The following is a 21,696-nucleotide window of genomic DNA, read 5'->3' as shown; positions in this document are numbered from 1 at the left end:
AACAAAATGAAATGAGATAAAATAAAACAAAAACAAAATGAAATGAGAAATAAAATAAAACAAAATAAAACAAATGAAATGAGATAAATAAAACAAAACAAACTAAAAAAAAAACTAAAAAACTAAATGAAATGAGAAATAAAAACAAAAAACTAAACAAAAAATGAAATGATATAAAAACAAAAACTAAAAATAAACCAAAAACAAAAAATGAAATGAGAAAAATAAAACTAAAAACAAAAATAAAATAAAATGAAATACACTGAAAAAGACAAAAAAAACCTAAATGAAACAAAATAATAAAAAACAAAGCAATCACAAAAACAAAACTAAATAAAATAAAACCAAAACAAAAAACGAAATACATAAATAAAATGAAATAAAACCAAAAAAAAAAAAAGTATATATTACAGATTGCAATGGGTATTATAATGCATAGCATGTGCAGGTTACTGAATATGTTTCTTTAAAGAACAGATGTGATTGGAAAAAATATAATGTAAATGAACAAATGTGTTTGAGAGAGATGGAGGTGTGGAGCAAGAGATCTGTGTTTCTCACCATGGGACAGAGTCCATAAGGCAGGTGTCTGCGCAGGCCTGCAGATGGCGTGTTCTTACTGCGCAGCTCCTTAATCTCCTCCTGAGACTCATGTAACATTCCCACACACTCTGCATTTCTGTCCGACAGCTCCTTAAGCTAACACACACACATACACACACACACACAACACAGATGTTTATATCCCGCAGGCAGCTGAGGTATGCCTCATAATAATACAGCAGAGCAGGCCTGTCATGATAATTCCTATATTGTACGATATATGGGCATGACGTTGATCATTTTTGAGGACCTTGACATTGCCCATTGTGTTTAAGTGTTTGTTTGTTTGCATAAGAATGAATGTCACAAACGTTTTAGCTAGTCTTGACTGCATACTGTCCCAACACTATAACAATCAAAAATAGAAAAAGAAAAAAAAAGAAATGAAAAATATATATTTCTTTTGTTTTAAGTCACAGGATCATTGGTTTTCATGATCGATCATTGCTGGTACTCATGCACATTCCTAGATTTATTTATTTAGGATATTTATTTTTTTATTTTTTTACATTATTTGTCAAAAAAAGTATTAAAACTGCTCTTTGATGATGTACTTGCATTATTATGCTCTTATACTGTCATTATATCAGTGGCATTAAATTGTCTTAAAATGACAGTAATATCGTTGATGGCAATTTCTGGGATAATTTATCACCCCAAAATATGTTATTGTGACAGGCTTACGACAGAGGGAGTTTGATATGCTGATGTACAAAGAGATTAAAAAACGTTATCGCCGTAATACTTGTAAAATGATCACAGCATTGTGTATTAACTAACACTGTCCTGTGACGCATTATACCACTCCAGCCTCTACGGTCACATTTCATAAGTTCAGCAGAAGTGCAATGATAAGACAGACACACCACATGACCTTTTCTAAGTCACAGTGACTAAGCTGCTTTGTTGTAAAACTGATATTTAAAATGTTTTAAGCCCTTAAATCAAGCGGATTAATCCAAACAAGAGCCCTTAACCTTGTATTTGAGTAAAACAGGGTTTTTTCAAACAGAATGATCAGTCTTAATTCAGATTTGCAGATGCAGAGCCATTTGAGTTTAAGGTTCATTACATCACACATACAGTATGTGTGTGTAGCTTTACCTCAGCCGTGAGTTGCCGTTGTGCTTCCTTTGAGGCTTGAAGGTGAATTCTCAGTTCTTCTTTCTCTAGCGCCAACTGAGAAAACAAAGAATTATACATCAACATACACTATCATTCAAAGGTGTGGGGTCGGTAAGATTTTATTGAAAATGTTTTTGAAAGTCTCTTATGCTCACCAAGGCTGCATTTATTTGATCAAAAATACAGTAAAAAAAACAAAAACAAAACTGTAATATTGTGAAATATTATTACAATTTAAAAGAACTGTTTTCTGTTTGATTATATTGTAAAATGTAATTTATTCCTGTGATGAAAAGCTGAATTTTTAGCTTCATTACTCCAGTCTTCAGTGTCACATGATTCTTCAGAAATCATTCTAATATGATGATTTGATGCTCTTATTATTATCAATGTTGAAAACTGTTGTGCTGCTTCATATTTTTGTTTAACCAGTGATACATTTTTCAGGATTGTTTGATGAATAGAAAGTTCAAATCTTTTTAACATTATAAATGTATTTGTCACGTTTGATCAATTTAAAGCACCCTTGTTGAATAAAAGTATTCTTTAAAAAATAAAATTTTGATGACCCCAAACTTTTGAAAAGTAGTATAAATGCAGCCTATATGGAAAAAGTAGATGTGGTATGTATCCTGACCTCTTTGATTCTTTGTTGGAGCTCTACGATCTGTGAGAGGAGTTGAGCGATCTCCTCCTGATGTCTCATTAAATCCTCGTTCTTCTGGGAGAGTTCGTTCGTCAGTGACACCATCTGACTGTTTGACTCACCTGTTAAACAAACACACTTAATAACTTAGTGTGTTTACATGCACTAATTTTCATCAATTTGAATGAACCCAATCTGATTTCAGATTGCATAATACAGAGTCTCAAAAATGAAGAACACCACTGCAATAATGTCAGCGGAGCAACCATAAGCATAATTTTCGTTTTTGCCTTAATGACATACAGTATATATACAGGTATATTAATTATATATATATATATATATATATATATATATATATAAACTGACTGACTATAAAAACTGATATGTCTGAAGAGTTTTTTTTTTTAGCAAATATTTACTAAATATTCAGTTTCATACACTGACCAGTTTGTAAGACATAAAACGTATGTAAACATGCATCACAACACTGCACACAAGATATTTTTGAATCCGATTGAGAAAATAGTCCAATTCAAGCGTTTACATGCTTCATTTTTTTTCCTCGCAATTGCGAGTTTTTAAATCACTCAATTCTGACATTATAAATCGCAATTCGGACTCAGAATTGTGAGATAAACTCACAAATGCGTCTTATAAAGTCAAAATTGTGAGATAGAATTGCGAGTTTATATCTCACAATTCTGACTTTATAAGATGCATTTGCAAATTATAAAGTCAGAATTGTGAGATATAAACTTGCAATTCTAGAAAAAAGGTCAGTCTTTTTTCCCCTCACAATTGGACATCATAACACACAATTGTGAGTGTATATCAAACAATTCTGACTTTATATAACACAAATCTGCCTTTATTTCACGCAATTCTGACTTTATATCAGAATTGTGAGATAAAGTCGCAATTACCTTTTTTATTTTTTATTTCATGGTGGAAACAAGCTTCCATAGTTCCAAACCCTAGAGAAATGTTTGCCTAGACAACCATTTTCAGGCATCATAGGTGTTCTTTGAGTGCACAGGCCATTTTAAAACGCAGGTTGCAAAACTGCACATTGGCCAAAATAAACTGCAGATGCATGAATTTTTCATTGAATTCCAGAATGCATCACTCACACACACTCTCTCTCACTCACACACACACACACACACACACACACACACACACACACACACACACACACACACACACACACACACACACACACACACACACACACACACACACACACACACACACACACAAAAAATTCATCCAAGATGGCAGAGTCCAAATTTAGAGTCCATTAATGAGGTTTAATTTGGTTTCTGATGTAGACCATGTACACAGACTGGTTTAACTTGATTTGGAGCTTGAAAATACTCACGTAGCTCTTTAACGCAGTCATTCACCAGCTGCTGTTCTTTCTCCTCATAAGTGACGGTCTCTTTCTTCAGGTGACAGGCCTGTAAAACATCAAAGGTCACGCTTTTGTAAAACCCTTCTGCTCCTGAAATATCAGGCAGAGCCCATGACACACCTCTGATCTCAGCGAGAGGTTCTCCTCCTCCAGCTCCTGGAGTTTGGATTGTAGCACCTCCAGCTGGCTGAGGGCGAGAGCGGCCCCTGCGGGTGTGGGGTGACGTAGCGGCGTGGAGCAGCTGGAGTCGGTCTCGCTCTCCTCGCTGGCGCTCGCAACCATCCGGAGGAGCTCATCCTTCTTCGACAACTCATGCTGAAGCTGATGAACCTGATAGAGAGAGTTTGTGTGTGTTGCAAAACTTTGAAACTGTAGCTTATATAGGGCACTATGAAATCAATTTTATTTTTTCCAAATTCTGTTTTTTCTCCTTTTAATTTTTCTGGGTTCCATTTGAATGATTAAATTAAATTTTAATGATCAATAAGAATGTCAAATCAATACATTAAATTCCATTTTATGACTGGATTCTGTAATTCCATCCACGTTTTCCGCATCGTGGAAATCCTACTTATACACGATTAACCTCAATTTTTTCATGTCAAAGCGTGTTGTACCTGGTCTACAGCCTGTGCTAGCTGCTCCTCCAGAGATTCGTTTCGCTCCTGAAGCACATGGTTCCTCTGCAGGAGAGACTGACCAATCCGTGCGGCCAATTCCAAGTCGCGATCCCTCTGCGAGACGACATCGTAATGCAAACAGACAGCCAATCAAGAGCCATTATGATCAAAAACAAACTTGACAAAGCACTTTACCACAGTTTGCTGATAAAGCAACATCACTCACTTCACCCAGGAGGTGTGTGACCACGTCAATGTCATTGTAGGTCTTTGTCATCTGCTCCACCCGCTCAGCGCTGAGGACTACGGGGAGGCAAAGAGTCAGGAAAAAAAGGAAAAAAAAAAAAAAGAATGAATGCATTAAAAATATATCCTACAAATACTGGCAACTACACTAGCTGTGTACCAGTAAATGTATAGTTTTTTTCTATTTTTGGCAAGACAAAGCAAAATAGGAAGGTGAAAAAACACCCACACGCCATATGGCAAGCCCTACACATGCACAACACACACACACACACACACACACACACACACACACACACTGCAGTAACATCATGCACAAACCCAAAGTGCATTCAAAAATACATTCATATTCACTATAAACTTCATGCACTACACACTTTTTTGAGAGAAAAATTACTATTTTTATTTGGCAAGGATGCATTAAATTGATCAAAATTGACAGTAAAGACATTTATAATGTTACAAAAGATTTATATTTCAAATAAATGCTGATCTTTTGAACTTTTATCCTGAAAACAAATGTATCATGGTTTCCACAAAAATATGAAGCAGCACAACTGTTTTCAACATTGATAATAATGAGAAATATTTGTTGATCAGCAAATCAGCATATTAGAATGATTAAATTATAATTTAATATACAATTATAAGTTTAATATATATGAGTATAAATAACAGTTATTTTAAATTCTAATAATATTTCACAATGTTACTGTTTTTACTGTATTTTAGATCAAATAAATGCAGCCCTAGTGAGCATAAGAGAAAAAAAAAAAAATCATACCAATCTCAAACTTTTGAACAGTAGTGTACATGGATCTAAATCTAAAGTCAGTTTACTCAACACTACAGATGTACCGCTCTCTAATGCCTATAAACACTATAAACTTTAAAGGGGTCATATTTTCTACAAGTTATTTTTTCCTTAAGGCCAACTAATAATTCTTGTCAAGGTTGCACAAAAAGTTGTTTCATTTTAATTTCCCATTTGTGTGTCCTAACCAGCTGCAAAGGAACAAATTGATAAGCAATGAACCCTGGTTGTCCCAAACAGATGCAATAACAGCAAGACAGCATGTTTGCTCAAAATTGCAAATTTTCACATTCACCATTGATAGTTAAATTGCTTGCTGCGCCACACCTAGGATGATTTGACTACTGTATCTTTAAAGATTCATGTAAATGAGATCTGTTACAGATCTATGATTGGCAAACCTCTTTGCATATGAAATGAGTAACAATGGCGATTTATGAATACCAAATAGGTGTTCATGTGTTAATGTAGGTGTTCTTACATTAATGTGCTCATAGTTCAGCTTAGTTTCAATAAATGTTCCAGGTGGAATGCAGAGGGAGTTCTGAGTTGTGAATTTGAGATGTCTACATATTAAATAAGAGTTTGATATACTGTTTTCCATGATATGACCCCTTTAATGTGAGTTTCAGATGGCTCCAGGACACTGCATTACATTTAGCACACCACACTACACATGCTGGTTGTCTGAGGTCAAACACTAGCTCAAAAATAGAAGCAGAAACTAGGAACGACAGGCATTCTGTTAGAATAGATGACAGATGAGTGGAATATAGACAGATGAAGCATCAAAGACCGTGTGTTACCTTTAGAGAGGCTGTTAGAGCCATTATGGGGATAAGAGGAACCAACAGCTAGATATGCTGCAGAAGGAATGAGAGACAGAGAACGAGAGAGAGGGTAAGGACAGAAGAAGAGAAGGAAGAGAGAGAGAAAGAAGTATTATATACTGAGGAAGTCCACTGAGGGTGAAAATGAGAGACACCATCACCAGCGGCGCGGGGGGTGGGGTGGGGGGGGGGTGGGGGCAGAGAGAGAGAGAGAGAGAGAGAGAGAGATAAAGATAAAGGAGGAACAATGAAGCACCTGACAGCAGTCACTGTCCCGTGAGCAATCCTGGATTAAAATAAATGCATTCTCATTAGGTTTAAACACACACACACACACACACACACACACACACGTTTGTTTCACTATATTAGTGAGGACATTGCATAGATTTCCACTGATTTTATATGAGGTTGAAAAGTATTTGACCTAGAGTTCATGTGACCTCCAGTGTATCACTACTGCCATTGGGTTCTCATGAGCTGTCAGAGTAATAAACTGCTGCCGCTAGTACACATGGTGATGCAAACATTCATGATTCAGACCCATAAGTGAAAATGTTGAGTGATAAGCACTCATAACAGTAATAGAAATGAATACTGTATTATAGAGAATATTATCCTGTAATCAGAGTCATCTTCGGATCATTTAGATTGAGACACAGATAAAAAGATCTGGTTTATGGTCTACACTTAGAAAATATAACCGTAGATTTGTCTCCAAACTATAGTTAAGTAAACAAAACTTGGTAAATAATTAACTTCTTGTAAATATCCAAATTCTTACCTAACTTTAAACATCTTAATATCTAACCCATGTTACATAAGCGTAACAAGAATTAGGGTAAATAAAACTACCATTCAAAAGTTTGGGGTCAGTACGATTCTTTTTTGTTTGTTTTGAAAGAAGTCTCTTATGCTCACCAAGGATGCATTTATTTGATCAAAAATACAGTAAAAAAAAATAATAATATTGTGAAATATGATTACAAAATAACTGTTTTCTATTTTAATGCAATTTTAAAATGTAATTTATTCCTGTGATCCTGCATCAGGATACTCAGTGTCACATGATCCTTCAGAAATCATTCTAATAAGTGGCTGTTCAAGAAACATTTTTAATATTATCATTGTAGAAAACAGTTGTGCCGCTCATTTTTTTTTTTTTTTGTAAAAACGTAGATACATTATTTTTTTCTTAATAGAATAGAACAGCATTTATTTGAAAAAGAAATCTTTTGTAACATTTTACATGTCTTTACTGTCACTTTTGATCAATTTAATGCATCTTTGCTGAAAATATTAATTTCTTTCCAACAAAAAAAAATGACCATCTCCTCAAACTTTTGAATGGTAGTGTCTATCTTGTCTTTGCATGCCAAATTTCCATACATTCATCCATTTCCATATATTCATTAAAATTCCAAATCACTGGAATAATCAATCCCCATTCTCTAGCTCTCTCTCTAACACACACTGTCCTTACCTGAGGTGAAATGGTAAGCTGGGAGCTCTTCACTCAACTGAAGCATCCTGACAATCACGGCACTATGTCACTGACATCAACACATACCTCTATCCCGACCCAAACACACACACCAACTGAACCTCCATTACCACAGAAACCACATGAGCTGAACCACAAGCCTGAAAAACACTCATGACTCTGCAGTCCAGCCACAGATGCTCTGATTCGCTCGGTCTAGTTCAGATCTCCATATATATATACACACACACTAACTGTGTCATGAAGAGACCTCAGCAATAAGTGACGCATTAGTAACCACAGACAAGAGGAGACCTTTGATCTCTGGTAAAACATCAGGTGGTGTCAGTCCGGTCATTTTACTTCCACTATCACAGTGGCCCTTGTAAAACAGTTTGCCACAAATTTGAGATAAATTGAGAGATCTGTGATTATTGCTTAGGTAATCAACAATGACAGAACACGACACAAAAACACCGTACAACCACACGGTTGTTTGACCTAGAATCTTGAGTGAGCCGCCATTCTTTTACCGGTGTTAATGTTAACTGAAAATAAAATGAAAACTATTAGAAATAATTTTTGGTAACTGAAATAAAGCTGAACTTAAATTAAATAAAATAGAAATATTAGATGAAAAACCCATTTACTGCAGTTAGTTAGGCAACATTTCAAATTTTCGTTAAAGGTGCATTGTGTAAAATTTGGGAGGATCTACTGACAGAAATGCAATATAACATACATAACTATGTTTTCAGTGGTGTATAAAGACCTTACATAATGAACCATTATGTTTTTATTACCTTAGAATGAGCCATTTTTATCTACATAAACCGCAGGTCCCCCCTCCATGTCAAGTCGTCATTTTGCGCCGGCATGTTTCTACAGCAGCCCTACAGCCCTACAGCCCAACACTCTACAGAGCGCGTTTCATTACTATGTTGTTCTTCTTCTAAACCGTTCATGTTTTTAGAGGCAGCTTGCATCGTCACTACGCTGAATATGCAAGAAGTAGTAGTAGTAGTAGTAGTAGTAGTAGTCGTCGTCTGGTTTATTAGAAGCAGAGACCGTTCTTTTAGAAGTAAGAAGCAACCTCGTTGCTTGACTGGCTAACGTACTCTCTGCTGTCTCAGACGATGACATCTTTGTCTTGTGTCGGCCAGACGGCCACCGTAGCTTCTCTATTTTGCTTCGAAAGGGAGGGGTGAGCTGCCGTTGGTTGCAGTTCGCAACCTAACTGCTAGATGCCGCTAAAATTTACACTGCACCTTTAAGTTTAAGTGCTAAAATTATCAAACAATTGAAATAAAAGTAAAACTAAACAAATATTTTAAAATGAATTAAAATGACAAAACCACATAAAATGATTTAAACACTCTAAAATTAAAATTAAAACAAATGAAATATAGCTAATTAAAAATTGTAATAAATATTATAGTTTATAAATAATACTAAAATAAGAATGCCTATTACAGATATAAAAGGAATCTCTTAAACTGATTTTATTAGATAAGTTTTAATTGTATATGCACATACTAAATTAACTGATATCTTATAAAAAATGTACTGTATTGGCTATGGTATTTTTGTGAAGACTGCTAGTTGATTTATTCGAAATAGTCTATGAAGCAAGCAAGGAATCAATAGCAGCAATAATGTTTATATAGACTTATATTAATTATACCATGGTAACGAGGAGCTATCCATGGTTTTGCTATCATCTTACAAACACTATGTTGTTATGAAATAAATGTTCAATTTTCATCTAGACTTTAGTAAATTGTGTACTGGGATCTTCTATTACATCTCTCTCTCTATAAATATGACATTGTGCTCTTGTTCATGTACTCTCATGTTCAGCCCTGCGTTTATAAACCTGAAATAGCCTCCATCTGCCCTCTCTCTCTCTCTCCTTCTCAGATTATTCTTAGTATCACATCATCATCCAGCTGGGTGAAACTAGGGCAAAAAGTCTCAGCAGGTCTCTGGCTATGTGCCCCTCTTTTCAAAGCTACCCTACATACCCCCATACCCTCGCTCATTAGTGCTCTAGCACGTACATATTAGATTTAATCACTGAACCCACTGACTTGATGTTTTAATAGTATCCAACGGCAGAGCCACAGAGTCATACGTCACGTCTGCTTCAGGACAGCCACACCAGGCCAGCTGTCTTAGACTGGAGGTCGGGGTGGAGATTATAGCCTCATTAAGGGTAGGGTTAGTGGTGGGGGTGGATTAGGCGAACATCAGCTCTGCCTTAACTTCCGGTCTGAGACAGCTGGCCTGGAGCAGCTGTGACATAATAGAACTGCTGCTCTGCAATTAGACATATCTCTGATGTTTGTGTAGTTAAAGATACAGAGTCACATTAGATATTTAAAAAACATCTGCTCTGTTTAAAAACAAAACAAAACAAAAAAGCAGAATTTTAAGTCGTCACAGGAGTGCTCTGGACATGAAATTTATTTGGTGTCACACTCATTCTTGAAAGAGAGGACAAGCACTGCAATAAGTTCTGTGGAAAAAAAAAATAAAGTATTGATAACAACAACAAAAAAAAAATTAAGTTCAGCTTAAATAAAAAATAGACTATTTCAACCATGCATGCAGGGCTGTAACTAAAAAGTGTTTTGATAAATCGATTCATCTGTTGATTAACCTATTATTAAATCAATTAAAAAAATATATATAATAAAAAAAATTATATAATATATATATATTTTTTTTTTTTTCATTTTAACCCATTATTTACAAAATTGTTATTCCACATCCCGCCCAGTGTTGTCAGGGTTGCCAGGTTTTCACAACAAAACCTGCCCAATTGCGGGAGTAAAAATCGCGTTCAGGGGGGTAAAATCTGCGTTTTTGGCAGTTCCCCTAGTAAAATTCGCATTTCAGGAGCTAAATATCATGTTATTTGGTGTCACTTCAACCCGCGGAAACAACAACCCGTGGAAACTAGGGGTGCAACGGTTCAGATTACTCATGGTTCGGTTTGTATCACGGTTTTAGGCTCACGGTTTTGGTTCGGTTCGGTATGTGCTATGTTCAGGTAAAAAATTACTACTGTCAAAAATAAAGAAAATAAGAACAAATAATCAAACAGCACAAATAAGGTTTTTCATGTATCCAGTTTTCAGGTACGAAATTGAATAAAGTAGCTAATAAAATGTAAAACAACATTGCATGTAATCTTCACTGTACTCCTTAATTTTTAAGTTACTACTCAGTCATGAGTAGATTTCCTTGTCTTTTGTTATTTGTTTAACATTAAAAACACATTCAGACAGCAGGAATGCAAGGGCTGCTGTCTCTTTAAGACATAATACACGGATCAGTACACTGACACTGAACACATGCATTCTTTCTCGAGTGTATAAGTACACTTAAGACACAACCAACTATGCTTGCTAGGATACTCACCAAGACGGGTATGTTGACATAATTTTGTGTGAATTGGTCTGTTCAAGCACAAGACTAGAAAGAGACCTCAATATTTGCGCGCTGTACAAGCGCCTCCGCGTGCGCGTTTCGTATGAGTGCACAAATCTTCTCACAGCGCGCGCGTAAGTTCTCTTTCGTGACTTGCACTCGAATGTTTAAATTGGCAAGGCTTAAATGAGATTAGTTTAAAAACAGATAGCAACATGTGCTGTTCAGGTCTCACCTGCGCTCGCGTGCTATCAACACCCGGGTGATGATGGCGTAAATGTCATATAGAGCATGCGACACTCGCACTGAACAAAGTTTAGGGGAAGCCAGAATGCGTATCCATCGACAGAAACATTAGCCTAACTCTGTCTGTCTGTTCTATTTATTTTCTACAAACCATATTATAGATGCGCATGCGTCATCAGATATGAGATGAACCGCGGTGCAAGTGCGTGCCGAACTGAGTGTGCAGAACGGTACGGTTCGATTTTTTTAACCGAGAACCGTTTCACCCCTAGTGGAAACAGTGTAAAAGTAGTCCAATTCCGCGGGAAAACCGTGGACTTGGCAACACTGAGTGTTGTCCACCAACAATGTGCAATTTTAAGACAATAAATAGTGCAAAAAAAAAAGTTAAACATTAGGTGTTCTAAATGTTCTGTGTTCTAAACTCCATTTAAATCAACAGTAAGCCCCATGCATTTTCTTTGTTGGCTACTTATGAGGTTCCATAATGACAACTTCCATGACTGTAGGCAGTAGGAGTCTAACTTTGAAACGGAGCTTATGTAGTATGGACCAGTGATTTCCTGCAGGAAACACACCAAGCATGTCACATGTTGTCATGTCGGTCAGCTTAAAGATGACATCAGCACAACATGAGCTCTCACAGATGACATAAGCACAAGTATAGTTGGTCTTAGAGATGCAGAGATACATGAGCCCTCACTTCCTGTAAACACTGCAAAATCAAACCAGCACACGCCCTCAACAAAAATGGCACAACAAGTCAAAGGAAATGTTTAACAATGCCTGCAAGCAACTATGCAAACAGATGGACACAACACATACTGCATTCATATGGCTGCAGAAATGCACATGCGCAAGTTCAGCCCACATGCCCTGTCCATTATAGATGACCTTCAATTGTCAGAAGTCCTGTAGTGTCTGTAAGTAGCACAAATACTTAAAAATAAAACATACTCAAACACACCTCTTTATCATGAGTGCATGTACAAATCTCGATATCATCTCACCTTCTGCAGCATATTGATCATAGAGCTCCTCATTCTGTATGTTTAGTACCGGCATGTCTGCTCCTTTCTCCTCTCTCTATTCCTCCATCCATCTGCCCCTCTCCCTCCCGCCCTGTGACGCCCGGCCGGCTCTGCTGTCAGCTGCACTTAAGAGACCTGACCACTGAATTCCTGTGCCCTTGCCAGTGACGGGCACACATACAAGCGCGCACACACACAAGCACACACTCCCTCAAGCATATGCGCACCCGTGTAGGACAGTCATAGCAATGCTACTAACTTAACTACATGTTTCAAAATAATGTATATTTCCCAGTACCAAGCCACTTTTCCCCAATACAAAAGGATAAAATAAATATACTGATACAACATATGTATCAGTATACAATTTTTTGTCACACACAGCTTTATAGCAGAGTAAAGAGAGGCTACAAAACAAACAAGCCATCTTAAAATTCCCTTTCTCCCATATGTAACATTGGAAAGTTTGATTGATTTTAAGGAATCGGTTTGTTCTTGCAACTCATGTAAACAAACATTTTTAAAAGGTTTAAATGTTATAAGCAGCTATAACAAACATGAATTATTTACTCTATTTAAATGTGCAATGCATCCTAGGAGACACACAAAAAAAAAAAAAAAAAAAAAAAAAAATACAAAAAAATAAATAAATAAAAATAAAAAAAATAAAAAAATAAAAGTATTATTAAAAAAAATATGAATTATTTGAGTAAAAAGAGCAAATATAAATAAATAATAATAAAAAAAAAGTATTAAGGTTGAACCACTGTAGTCACGTTGACTATTTTATCGATGTCTTTAATACCTTTCTGGACCTTGAAAGGTGCAATGTCGTTGCTGCCTATGCTGCCTATCAGATACCCACGGATTTCAACAAAAATATCTTAATTTGTGCTCCGAAGATGAACGAAGGTCTTACGGATTTGGGATGACCTGAGAGTGAGTACTTAATGACAGAAATTTCATTTTTGGGTGAACTAACCCTTTAACACTACCAATATTCATACAACATACTTTTTTAAGGTTGCAAAGTAAATTCAAATTCAAATGTAGTACCTACTCAGAGAGTATGTGATTTCAGACACACTGCATGACTTTTCGGATTCAATTTTTCAAATCCAAGTTTTAAAATTTCTTGATATTTCCAGGTTTCCCATGACCAAAGGAACCCTGCCAACTTGATTATTATCTCGTATTGTCAACTCTAGAATTATTGAAACCCTTGTTAAATATGATCAAAGAGGGCTTTGAAAATAAATCTACGTGGTTTATTCTTTTGATCTTGCATTTAAAAAAAAAAAAAAAAAAAAAAAAAAAAAAAAAAAAAAAAATCACAAAATTCTAACTTATCATTGAAGTAAAACTATTGAAAGTGGGGGGAAAATCGTATTATGAAATAAATTACTGGCACCCAATTATTGCACCGTCCTTTTCCGCCAATGTAACAGCTCTGAGTCGTCTTCTATAATGCCTGATGAGTTTGGAGAACACCTGACAAGAGATCAGAGACCATTCCTTCATACAGAATCTCTCCTGATCCTTAAGATTTCCAATTCTATGTTGGTGCCTCTTCTCTTCAGTTCACTCCACTGATTTTCTATTGGGTTCAGGTCAGGGAACTGAGACGGCCATGGCAGAATCTTCATTTTGTGCTCAGTGACACATTTTTGTGTTGATTTTGATGTTTGTTTTGGACCATTGTCCTGATAGAAGATCCAGCCATGGCCCATTATAAGATTTCTAGCAGAAGCGGTCAGGTTTTGATTTTTTATCTGTTGGTATTTGCTAGAATCCATGACACCATGTATCTGAACAAGATATCCTGGACCTCCAGCAAAAAAAAATAGGCCCACAACATTAAAGATCCAGCAGCATATTTAACAGTGAGCATGGGGTACTTTTTTTATCCTGTTTGCACCAAACCCATCTGGTGGGTTTGCTGCCAAAAAGCTCTTTTTTTAGTTTCATCTGACCATAGAAGCCGGTCCCGTTTGAAGTTCCAGTCGTGTCTGACAACTGAATATGCTGGAGTTTGTTTTTGGATGAGTGAGGAGGATTCTTCTTGAAACCCTCCCAGACAACTTGTGGTGGTGAAGGTGCTGTTCGATAAATCTTTAAAGCTGTGATCCTTGGAGAGTCTTTGGCCACTCAAACTATCTGCATTAAGACAATAGACACAATCCTCTTCCAGGCAGATTTCTAACATCTTAAGTTGATTGGAACTTCTTAATTATTGCCCTGATGGTGGAAATGGGGATTTTCAATGCTTTAGCTATTTTTTTAACAGCCACTTTCTATATTGTGAAGCTCAACAATCTTTTGCTGCACATCAGAACTATACTCTTTGGTTTTACTCATTGTGATAAATGATTAAGGGAATTTGGCCTTTGTGTGTCCTCATATTTATACCCCTGTGGAACAGGAAGTCATGGTTTTCATAATGTGAGTTTCCCCCCACTTTCAATTGTTTTACTTCAATGATAGAATAGAATGTTGTAAAATTTTTTAATGAAAGATCAAAAAGGATAAATGATGCAGATTTATTTTCACAGCCACCTTTGCTCATATTTACCAAGGGTGCCAATAATTCTGGAGTTGACTGTATATAAAAAAACAATGGCCCCTTAAGTAGTTTCAATGCAATTACCAACTTGTTAGGAGTTTGAAATATAGCTAACTATGTTTCAAAAGTGCAGCCTGATTGTAGTTTGACTCCTTTAAATTTATGAGTAGCTTGTATTTTGGGAATCTATAGTTTCAAAGTAGCTTCCCTAATAATGGCAATTCTGACATAAATAGCAACCAAACAGTCATGCACACGTGTTTGGCTACAAACACACACTCAGAGTGACTTACTCATGTAGCGGAAAGTTTCCTCGGCCAGCATGGGTGAGATGGTGCTGGGTTCTTCTGGAGAGCAGGAGGGGGAGATGACCCAGTCCTGACCCTCGTAAAGATACAGCGAATCCCCGCTGACACCCCCGTCACAAACTTTACTGCTCTCATCTACAGGACAGACAGAAATAACTGAGCTTCAACGAAATTCACAGGTCAGAAGAGACAAGGTTGCACATTATGAATCCATGTACGCCATCTGCTGTTCATTCAAGTCAAAATACACTTGGTCATATTATGAGGAATCATAATTTCCTTGATCTGTTGAAATAAAAATAAAATAACTTTCAGATCTCGAAAACTCCCTCCACAGATCGTTTGGGACTTCTGCAACTTTGTGACGCAGCGAAGAATGCGTAAAACAACAAATTTTCATAATTAACTATGGATTATTCAATGGATTTTCTAAACGACTAGTCAATTAGTCTGCGATAAGGAAGCACTGTATAATTAGTCTGCAACATGTTTTACTTAATCATCCTAACCCATCCCTAGATGTCACAGAGATGACCATCCACGTTTACATGTCATTCATGCGTATTAGATGATCAGAAACTTGTTCCGACAAGTATAGGAATGTGTATGTGAAAAAGTTCACCAAACATTGGTGAACAGTTCATCAAACTGATAGACGGAGTGAAAATATGTTCTGTGGTAAAACCAACTGAGCTTAAGTTTGTAATTAAAGTGGGCAATCCCTGATGCTAAATTTACCCTGAAATGACACATTAGAGAGCAATTACATGACGCACTTTAAACTAAAACAATCAAGTATACACATACAGTCTGAACACCACAAGACAGATATACACAATATAACAAGAAAAGTCAACCAGCAGACCATGAAATATCAACAAATTTGACAGGTTGGAAATGTTGCATTGATTTTAAAATTAAAGGGGACATTATATGGATTTTTCATTTTCAGGTTCACATAACGTTAATAAGTTTTTTGCTCAAAAAAAATTAATATATTTGCAAAAAAATTTAAATGGCTGCTTCATCTTTCAAAAAAATGTTTCTCCATTACACTGTGCCTTGTTTACAAAACAATCTGCAGTCAAATGCTACGAACAAACATATAATCCTCAGACGATCTGGGGCGGCATTAAAAATAAACCATCACACATGCTCCTGATGCTGGGGTCCTTCTGAAGTCTGTACAGAGACACAAATGAGCTGTTTGAACCGGATGCGTCAAAGCAAACATTCTTTACTCCAATGGTGCGATGATGTATAACTATTCTTTGACGTTTTCTTGCTCTAGAGGCAATCATAAGCAATTGTATTTATCCGTGTGATGTCACAAATCCCCACATGTTTAAAGGAACAGTTTTTGAAGCTTGATTAAATAAATGCGCTTTTAATACTACTGAGGATGTTTTAAGCCATGCAATTTTGGAAGTTTTAATGGTACAAAGACCTCTTATATGTAAAAATTTGATTTTTTTTTTTTTTTTTTTTTTCTCCATGTCATGAGCCCTTTAAGGTTAATTTCAGTATCTTTCTTTCTGTTAAAAAGTTATTTAACATTGCAAAAGTCACATTTATGCTGGAGTTGCTACATATTTCCAGTTGGGTGAATATGTAGTTCAGTGGAGCAGTTTACTGTAGTAACAGGAGAAAGCCGTCTCTCACACACCTGTTCCCACAGCTGTGTCCTTTTTCTCCACGCTCATGGGCTTCACCTCGAACATTCTGATTGATCAGCTGGGCGAATGAGGACGGGGCTCCTCATCCATGCCCAAACCGCACGAGCAGAAGACGTGAAGGCTGCTTATGTCACATCCTGTTTTGCATCAAAACACCATGGATATGCACAGACTCCAACCTATACCTGAAAGACACAGAAAATACCATGACATTTAATAACTGTATGCACGTGTGTGTTTTCAGAGTCCTGCAGAGAAACATGTATATAATCACTCCCCATTCTCTCTCTGCTGACATTTCAGCTTTGGCTGAGTGTTTCTCCTCCTGCTGTTTGGCAGATTATTTCTCTGCTTCAGCAAGCGTGTATGTGACTGAGCGAGAGACAATGATCTATCATTTTAACCATTATGTAATTTGGAGAGTTATGTGAAAGGCTTGTCACTTACAAAAAATGTTTAATATAAAAATAGTTTTCACCAAAACACCATAGTTACTACTAACGATTAAGCTTGCTGCGATAGTCGGAACACCGGTTATGTCACTTGCCCACCGCGGCACCACCCCCACCATCGTTTTGATTTTTTTATAGTAATAAAAATCATTTAGTTCAGCTAAAAAAAACAGACACTACAATTAAAAACTGAATGCATCTGCTCAATGCAGCGTGAGCCGAACGAGAGTAGCAGCACAGATCAGCAGTAGGAGTCAGATTTCACTTATCTCGAAAGTGAGGAGCTGATTGGCGGAAGATTTTTCTTGTATTTTGGATTTAAATACAATTCTAATAGGGAACCTGCAAAGGATTAGCTGTGTTTTTCATTAAAAATAATAATGAACCCAACATTCAAGCAATTGCCGGCACCGAACTGGCGCCAATTTAAAAGCGAATGTAAAATGCGCACGGCCACACGGGGATGTGCGTGTCTACTAGCAGCGTTTTCAGTTCCTTCCTATGGAAGTTGAGCTTCGGGAAAGGTCGGGAAAGGTCCGCGAGCCGGGACTCGAACTTGGGTCACCCAAAGCGCAACGGCGCTATATGTCAGTGCGCTGCCCACGAGGCTATCAGTGCTGACAGCTACTACTAATTATTGTATGATTTAGATTTGTTTTTATGACCGATATGTCTTATTTTTTATGTTGAAGCATGATATCCAAAACCAATATTTAATTAGTTTTATTACAACAAAATTAGCCAATAACCAAATTATCATTACACTAAAATAAGCATAATATGCATTATGAATAACAACAGCAACAACAATAATACTTTAATTAAACCTGATTATTATTGTTTTTATATTCATAATGTACACTTTGTTTTTAATTATTATTATTATTCATAAAACAGTGTACATTGTGTTATTATCAATGTATTATTACTACTATTATTGCCATTTATCAATAAAAATGGTATGCATAATGAATACTTTTACTACTACTACTACTACAAATAATAATAATAATAATAATAATAAAAAAAATAATTATTATTATCATCATTATAATAGTGTAACATATACATAGTTATGAGTGCAGATTGGACTTAATTTGTATTTTCCTATCTAATGCAGTGACACTGATACACGTGTGACTTTAGTGTCCAAATACTTTTTGGGGCCTCTGTCTCTAAAGCTTGACTGTCTTCTGGGCATGCCACGTAGCAGCTGTCTCAGAGAGGGGAGTGAGGGGCACTTCCTGTTGTTCAGAAAATGAAAGGCTTCAGCATGATTTAAAGGAGCACACATGAACTTCATGTCTTGAGGTCTGGAGAGAAGAAAATCCTATAGAACTGGCCAATTGCATGAACTTAGCCACTATGTTAAGAAGACTGTGTCTTAAGAACTAGTTTGACTAACTTGCTGTTAACTGTTGACTAATCTGTCTAACTTTTCCAATTCAAATTAAACCGATTTACCATTTTATGTAACTTTATGTATATTTTTTGCAGTCTTGAAGAAAGTGACTATGATGGCTTACTTTTAAGACTAGTCTAAGCAGTATTTATGCAACTGGCCACAGTGTACATGATGATGTTTATTAGCAGTATTCATTTACGAAACGGGATGTTTCTATAATGGATGAAAGATGAGAGCCAAAGCTCTGCTTACAAAAATGTACTATAATACCAGGCAATCATCAGGCAAACAAAAAAATAAAGTCAGATAACAGAGAAGGACATTACATTCTCATTTAATCATTTAGCAGACCCTTTTATACAGCACAACTTACAAATTATAGTATTAGCCTACCTCAGTTTGAGGTTTCATTCATGTTTGTAGCAGGGTAAGTTCCGTGACTCATCCAAAAGTTTGGATTCAGTAAGATTTTTTCATGTTTTTAAAAGAAGACTCACCAAATAATGATCAAAATAACACAGTATAAAATGTGAAATATTATTACAATTTAAAATAACTGTTTTCTATTGTAAAATGTAATTTATTTCTGATGGAAAAGCTGAATTTTCAGTATCACTACTCCAGTCTTCAGTGTCACATGGTCCTTCAGAAATCATTCTAATATGCTGATTTGCTGCTCAAGAAACATTTTTATTATTATCAATGTTTCGTATTTTTGTGGAAAATTGTGTGGATTTTTTTTTTTTTTTTTTCAGGATCCTTCGATGAAGAGAAATTTCAAAATAAAAGCATTTATTTGAAATGTTTTGTAACAACGTGCATATGTTTGTCAAGAGGGAGTGTAATGTGTGTTTGTGCATAGAGAGACCACAACAGACCTGTCGTATACCGCAAACAAAAGAGAAAGTGAAAATAGAAATATAAACGTATAATAATGGAAACAATTTAATATGACATATTCATTGTTATGACAATTACTTGGCTAATAAATTTCAAGTTAAACTCCAGCTTCAGAGTTCAGACATTTTTTTTTTTTTTTTTACATTTTCAAAATTATACTGCAATTCTGTACCGACAATCTCATCTGCTTTCATGTCCAACTAATCCTCAGAACAAGATCCTAAGCACTTAATCCTCAGTATTGTACTGTCCCTCTCGTTTCCCATAAAACTCCAAAAGCATTTACTGCACCTGAAAAACGTGATTTATTCTCTTGTTATTGTCAGAAGCTAAGCAGCTCTGCAAGGCCTTTCTGTCAAATAATTTACAACAATGATATTTACGTTCCTTCTCTTTTTGTCTTTCTTCAGGAAGTTATTGTTTTTTTGGGAAGTGCAACGCTTTGTGATGACAACTTCTGTTCTTTTAATATCGAGCCTCATGCCCACAATGTCTGACCAGCCCATTACAGGAAACAGATATTCAAAAGCCTCTTTATCAACCAGATGGTTAATAATCTCAGCCTGACTCTGCAGCATCACTGGATTAGAAAAACAAAAATATCAAAACATCAGACTGTCATTTTACTGACACATCAAGCACAACTTGCAGACGCATCCCAGAAGTACATGCATATTTGTAAAGGTGCGGTTCTGTTGTTCAGACGCTCCTCTGCTTCTGCAACGGCAGGAATCCAAATGGTTCCTCGGCATTGTGTCTGATCCAGACGTTAATGCAGAGCTCATGACAGCTGCTGCTGAAATTATACCAGCATGACTTCCAACAAGCTCCATCTAAATGACACCTGAAATAAGTTATTACACGTCGCCCCATATATTCTCAGCCTCTCGGTTTGCTCAAGGGCAAGAAGAACCGCCAATAAACCTCCATTAGCAACACGTCAAGTGATCTATTCTTCAATCTTCCCTCTGACCCACAGTTATGTTACAGCAAGCTGTCTGCTGTTGAAGTCAAACACATGAGACCTGGTGAAATGTCTGTTACTGCAACTCAGCATGATTAAAGGCATCAAAATGTTATATATATTTATATTCACAACGTTTTAATTTGTTTATATATAAATATATATATTATTTTGATAATAAATATATAAATACAATATAATCGTATAATCTGAAGGTCTGTTGATGTTCTGTCTATTAAAAGTCAACAGGTCGTGTTAATATAACTAAAATTCATAAATCATCAGATGATGACGATGGGTTATTAATTCTGTTTGGATATAATCACAAGCTCTCTGTGTTTGATGAATGTAATTAAGATGAACGTGATGAAAATAAAAAAAAATCATGTATAACATCTGAACACAAATACATGAGCAAAAGCAGCACAGAGATGGTGCATTGGTTTGATCTGATGCAACAGATTTCATAATCCCTGCAGATGTCACATTAGATTATCTTTAAAAACGCTCAGAATTATAACAGAAAACACACCTACACATGTATTGAACACTCATTTGAAAACATACACAGAATACATATGCGTTGAACTAGAGGAATTGATCTGCATCCCAATGGCCATATGACCAGACAAACGAGCCTCCCTCAGCACATCCGTGACCAGTCAAACTCATCCACTCATCTCTACATACACCCAAATGTCTGTATATGAGCTGTGAAAGAGCGGAAAATCACTCTTACCTTTAGTTCACTTAAAATCCGTTTATCTGAGCGTTAGTGGAGCATGTGGCTCCTGTCAGTTCGAGCGTTTCAAACAATAGCGAACAGAGCGAGGAGGGAGGGGTATTTGGGGAAGAGTTTAGGGCAAAAATCTGGCGTCAGTGATCCACAATTACGTCATAAATTCCGCGACATTTATTTTGTGATAAAAGTC

At 36.2% G+C, this 21,696-nt stretch overlaps 1 protein-coding gene across 5 annotated transcripts in view; it reads right to left on the bottom strand.

Annotated features, from left to right (window-relative positions):
* The window catches only part of trak2 (trafficking protein, kinesin binding 2), a 29,348-nt gene extending 7,685 nt beyond the window's left edge, over positions 1-21,663 (bottom strand). Inside the window, exons 1-11 of one of the 5 annotated variants that reach the window (XM_051896703.1) lie at positions 21,504-21,663; positions 17,034-17,228; positions 15,353-15,502; positions 6,278-6,334; positions 4,638-4,714; positions 4,409-4,525; positions 3,912-4,121; positions 3,759-3,837; positions 2,366-2,496; positions 1,708-1,782; positions 562-699 (exon numbers count right to left, since the gene is read on the bottom strand). In XM_051896703.1, the coding sequence (XP_051752663.1) occupies positions 562-699; positions 1,708-1,782; positions 2,366-2,496; positions 3,759-3,837; positions 3,912-4,121; positions 4,409-4,525; positions 4,638-4,714; positions 6,278-6,334; positions 15,353-15,502; positions 17,034-17,088 (1,089 nt within the window). In that variant the 5' untranslated portion in view covers positions 17,089-17,228; positions 21,504-21,663. Of the gene's footprint in view, positions 1-561; positions 700-1,707; positions 1,783-2,365; positions 2,497-3,758; positions 3,838-3,911; positions 4,122-4,408; positions 4,526-4,637; positions 4,715-6,277; positions 6,335-6,557; positions 6,577-7,784; positions 8,026-12,475; positions 12,546-15,352; positions 15,503-17,033; positions 17,229-21,503 lie in introns of those variants that run through there. The other 4 variants (XM_051896704.1, XM_051896705.1, XM_051896706.1 and 1 more) reach the window with 4 other exon arrangements.
* Between the last annotated feature and the right edge of the window lie 33 nt (positions 21,664-21,696).

The sequence above is a fragment of the Ctenopharyngodon idella genome, chromosome 6 (genome assembly GCF_019924925.1).
Source record: "Ctenopharyngodon idella isolate HZGC_01 chromosome 6, HZGC01, whole genome shotgun sequence".
NCBI lineage: Eukaryota > Metazoa > Chordata > Actinopteri > Cypriniformes > Xenocyprididae > Ctenopharyngodon > Ctenopharyngodon idella.
This window is presented reverse-complemented; position numbering and strand designations above follow the sequence as displayed.